Raw genomic sequence first — 5,094 nt, forward strand, 5'->3', positions numbered from 1 at the left:
CCATCATCGATCCACTTTTAATTTTCCATTTGTTTTGTCTTGTCTTCTCACACACCTGGTCTCAATTCTCCTAATTACATGTTGTGTATTTAACCCTCTGTTCCCCCCATGTCTTTGTGCGGAATTGTTTATTGTAAGTGCATGTGCACGTTTTCTCTGGTGCGCGATGGTTTTTGTACCCATTTGTTTGGGGTTCTAGTTACCGGTGGTTTTATAAATAAAACTGCTCCGTTGATTACCAAGTTTTGCTTTGACTTCCCTGCCGCCAGTTACGCACTCCCTTACATAAGGGGTGGCTAATGGACCCATCTTTATGGTTGTCAATTTCACCAAATTATTATAACTGAAAACAGACTTGCTTTTTTTTATCGTCAGCAAGTCATGTTTTAAAACAAGGACATATGAAGTGTATCTGTGTTTTTGTTAAGGCAGTGGAAACCCTTGTTCAAACAAGTGACTGAGGCTGATTGAGTTTTGCTGCGGAATGGGAAAGTCATAGAGATATGAGTGAGATAGGAGTGGTCGTTGAGAGTATAAAAGGGTCCAGCAGCCCATGGAGCAATGTACAGAGCGAACATGGGCAAACTACTCATCTGCGTTGGTAAGTGGGATTTATTTTGGCTTCTTTAGCTTATAACTGTACTATTGCTTATTCTTTATTTCAAACATTTTATTTACATTTTCATTGTAATGACAATTATCAACATTCAGACATACTATGCTCTATGCTAAGGCTTTGGCTCCCTGTGGGGAGAATTGGCAACTGACGAATGTCCTCTAGCTATGCATTTTGTCTATGCTACTGTGGTCAAATTCTGTTTCTACGGACTGAGGTTGACCCACCTATATTCATGTCTGAGGGGAAGAACTGCACCTTATATCATTATCATTACAGTTCTAAATTATGTTGACTTTTTAAAAAGTTTAATATAACACAAAACCTCTGCCTTTCTCTTCCTCCCTTCTTTTGCTCCCTTCTTTATTTCTCTCTCTCACTTTCTCTCACACTTTTCTCCTTTTCTCTCTCTCTAGGACTGGCTCTCCTGCTGCATGCGCAGCTAGGTACGTTTTAAGTTAATTTAATTTACATGTAGTCAGCAGCTAGGTAAGTTTTAAGTACATTTCATTTACATGTAGCCAGCATGTAGGTAAGTAGCCAATCATAGAACAATAACTCGATTTACAGAGCATGACAACCCTGACTCTAAAACTGCCTAACTCCAAACTCTAACATTACTACTACCCTTCCAAAGGATCCTCCTACATCCTCTCCTGTTATTTCACTAACTGGGGCCAGTACCGGCCAGGAGCAGGCAAGTATTTCCCCACCAACGTGGACCCCTGTCTCTGTGACCATCTGATCTATGCCTTTGCCGGCATGGCCAACAACGAGATCAAGACCTACGAATGGGACGATGAGAAACTCTACGGACAGTTCCAGGCTCTTAAGAACCAGTGAGAGAGAGACACACACATGCACAAACACGCACACACAAACACACACTCAAGCAGACATGCACATACGCATGCATGCATGCAGGCACACACACACATAGACAAATGCAGGCAAAAACTTTCTCATTCAGGCATGTACACACCACAGGAGGTTGGTGACACCTTAATTGTGGAGGACGGGCTCGTGGTAAGGGCTGGAGCGGAATTAGTGGAATGGTATCAAATATGTGAAACACATTGTTTCCATGTGTTTGATGCCATTGCATTTGCTCCATTCCAGACATTTTTATGAGCTGTCCTCCCCACAGCAGCCTCCTGTGGTACACACACATGCACGCCAAAGCCAGGACTAACCCCAAGTCTTGTATTTGGTAACAGGAACAGCAACCTGAAGACTCTGCTGGCCATTGGAGGATGGAATTTTGGCACTCAGCCGTAAGTGGAGATGCATATAAACATGCAAGTGCGCACACACACATTTACACACACACCCTGTGTCTGAGCTGTGTGTGTGTACCCAGGTTCACAGCAATGGTGTCCAGTGCAGCCAACCGCCAGACGTTCATCAGCAGCGTTATCAAGTTCCTGAGGCAGTACCAGTTTGACGGCCTGGACATTGACTGGGAGTATCCCGGATCCAGAGGCTCCCCACCCGCAGACAAGGCCAGATTCACCACCTTGCTGCAGGTTAGACTCAAACACTCATCACACACACACACACACACACACACACACACACACACACACACACACACACACACACACACACACACACACACACACACACACACACACACACACACACACACACACACACACACACACACACGAAATAGCTCTTGCACACACAATTGAACACACAGACAAGAATGAACACTTGAACACCCAAATGAACACACACACCCCTCTGTGCACTGTCTCCCTCTAGGAGCTGATGGCTGCCTTTGAGGCTGAAGGAAAGAGCACCAACCGTCCTCGTCTGATGCTGACTGCAGCTGTGTCTGCCGGAAAGGGAACCATCGACACCGGATACCAGATCGCCGAGATTGGATCGTCAGTACATACACACTGGGTCTCATTCATATATTAGTTCTTAGGAAAAATGTGTACATTAAAACATGCATGATCTATCAAACACTTCTTGGCATATTGGAAACTCTCTTTCTCCCTTCTCTCTCCCTCTCAGGGTGTTGGACTATCTGCATGTGATGAGCTATGACTTTCATGGATCTTGGGAACACAACACTGGAGAAAACAGCCCTCTCTACAGAGGACCAGCTGATCAGGGAGCCTACATCTACTTCGATGTGGTGAGTCTCTCTCTCTGTACCCATCTCTTCCTCTCTCTCTTCCTCTGCTAATCTATCTCTTCCTGCCTATTTAGTTTTGAGCTGAGAGTGAGTAGAACATATTTCTTAATAATTCTTCTCTCTCCAGTGTTCTCACTACCACATACTGTGTGTGTTCTCAGGACTATGCTATGAAGTACTGGAAGAGCAATGGTGCCCCCGCTGAGAAGCTCCTGGTTGGATTCCCCACCTACGGCCACACCTTCCAGCTGGCCAGTGGCTCTAACACTGGAGTGGGCGCTCCCGCCACTGGCCCCGGCCCCGCTGGACCATTCACCAGACAGTCTGGCTTCCTGGCCTACTACGAGGTAATTGACACAGGATTAAGATAGTTCTGAAATTACACCCTCTTCCAATCCCTACACAGTGCACTACTTGTGTGCTCTGGTCAAAGGTAGTGTCCTGGGGAACAGGGTGTCATTTTGGACGCAAACCCAGTGTATGTTTTTGAGTGATTACATCTGCAGCTTCCTGAATCATGCAACTTCCAACCCTAACGTTAGTGTGTGTGTGTGTGTGTGTGTCATTAGATCTGCACCTTACTGAAGCAGGGAGCTACCCAGGCCTGGGACTCTACCCAGATGGTGCCCTACTGCTACACCCAGCAGAACATCTGGGTTGGATATGACAACGTCAAGAGTTACCAGGGCAAGGTCTGTGTTTGTGTGGGTGTTTGTCTGTTGGTGGAAAGATATAACTAGAGGGTAATGGCGTAGCATCCTACTCTGTTACAATAAGCCTAATAATATATTGAATTAAACAGTAGATTTTATCTTTGTGATTTACAATAGTGAGTGCATACATTTTGTTATGGGTGACACCAGCGAGAATCAAATCCACCATCCTGTCGTTGCAAGATCCATTCCCTACCAACTGAGCAACATAGGGCAAATGATGAAGTTCTACCACCTATACATATTTATCCAATTTGACCCCGTTAAATAAACCCTCCTCTCCCCTCTCTTTCTCCCCTACAGATCGAGTGGCTGAAGAACACTGGCTTCGGAGGAGCCATGGTATGGAGTCTGGATCTGGATGACTTCTCTGGAACCTTCTGTGGACAGGGCAGATACCCACTGATCAACACCCTCAAGTCTGGACTGGGAACCGGAGCCGGTGAGAGACACAGACACAAACGCAAGCCTGCATGCACACACAAACATAAAATAACAACCCTCTCTATCACTATCCCAACCAGACCTGGGTTGAAATAGTAGTTGAAAAGATCTCAACCCCCTTTCTCTTCTAACTCCCCCACTCCTATGTCCTCCATATCTCCCAGGTTGTGCCGCCCGTAAGGACCCCATCGCCCCCCAGCAACCACTCAACCCCCCACAGCCCGGAGGTCAAGGTGGCAGCAGCGGCAGTGGCAGTAGCAGTGGGGGATCTGGCTTCTGCGCCGGCAAGGCTGACGGCATATACCCTGACCCCACCAATAAGAACAACTTCTACAATTGTAACCAGGGCAAGACCTACGACCAGCACTGTGCTGCCGGCCTGGTGTTCGACACCAGCTGCAAGTGCTGCAACTGGGCCTAAAAAACCATGGTTCCCCCCTATTAATGGTTCCTACCCCTCCCGTATGTCATGAAGGAGCTGGGTCTAAAGGTTTTGTGGTTGTTAGGTCCACTGTTGTCATGGCCCATTCTATCATCAGCTCCACTTAACATTTAAAGTCCACTCCAATAAACATCCACCATATAAATGCATCCTGCTGTCTCTGTCACTTTACTTCATCCACACTGTGTGGGATTTAGGTAAACTTCATTGCGCTTTGACTGCAAAAAATCTGTTATCTACAAATCAACTTGCATCCCACATAGCTAGTCATTATCTGAACAAGATAAGCAATTCTGCTCCTTGCCTTCTCAAACTGATTCCCTCACTAATTCCCTTATCAGTAATTCCCTTCCACCACAGAGAATCGCAGTAAAAGTTAAGGCCTTTGTTGCAGTCAAACTTTACCAGGCTTATAGACACGGTATAAAGCACATAGAGCTTAGACTGATTCATCATTACCATGACAGTTAAAGTTAAGCAACTGACATAAAGATATAGACAACGGTAAATAGAAAAGTACTTCAACTTAATGTAAAATCTGTGATGTTCAAAAATGTAAAACAACAGACAAGACCACGGTGCAAAGTGAAACTAAGCATTCATAATTGTAAATCACAATGATCACACACACACGTATAAAATACACACATACACTCTCCTGCATTTTTATTTGGACAGTGAAGCTAAAACTTTTAATTTGGCTCTGTACTACAGCTTTTTCAATTTGAGA

General features: G+C 45.3%; 1 protein-coding gene across 1 annotated transcript; it reads left to right on the forward strand.

Annotated features, from left to right (window-relative positions):
- Positions 1–537: 537 nt before the first annotated feature.
- On the forward strand, positions 538–4,513 carry LOC106565088 (acidic mammalian chitinase). The gene is made up of 11 exons (XM_014131771.3): positions 538–601; positions 1,033–1,062; positions 1,254–1,455; positions 1,834–1,890; positions 1,977–2,142; positions 2,384–2,508; positions 2,642–2,765; positions 2,927–3,112; positions 3,335–3,457; positions 3,782–3,920; positions 4,087–4,513. The coding sequence occupies exons 1-11, from the start codon at positions 562–564 to the stop codon at positions 4,341–4,343; spliced, it is 1,449 nt and encodes a 482-aa protein (XP_013987246.1). The 5' UTR covers positions 538–561; the 3' UTR covers positions 4,344–4,513.
- Positions 4,514–5,094: the final 581 nt, after the last annotated feature.

The sequence above is a fragment of the Salmo salar genome, chromosome 12 (genome assembly GCF_965601325.2).
Source record: "Salmo salar chromosome 12, fSalSal1, whole genome shotgun sequence".
NCBI classification, from domain to species: domain Eukaryota; kingdom Metazoa; phylum Chordata; class Actinopteri; order Salmoniformes; family Salmonidae; genus Salmo; species Salmo salar.

What these genes read in the sequence shown, in the direction of transcription:
- LOC106565088 (XM_014131771.3), top strand. Translation starts at nt 562, where the DNA reads ATGTACAGAGCGAACATGGGCAAACTACTCATCTGCGTTG. An exon ending in GATTCACCACCTTGCTGCAG is followed by an intron (nt 2,143 to 2,383) that starts GTTAGACTCAAA and finishes GTCTCCCTCTAG; the next exon opens with GAGCTGATGGCTGCCTTTGA. An exon ending in TCAAGAGTTACCAGGGCAAG is followed by an intron (nt 3,458 to 3,781) that starts GTCTGTGTTTGT and finishes TCTCCCCTACAG; the next exon opens with ATCGAGTGGCTGAAGAACAC.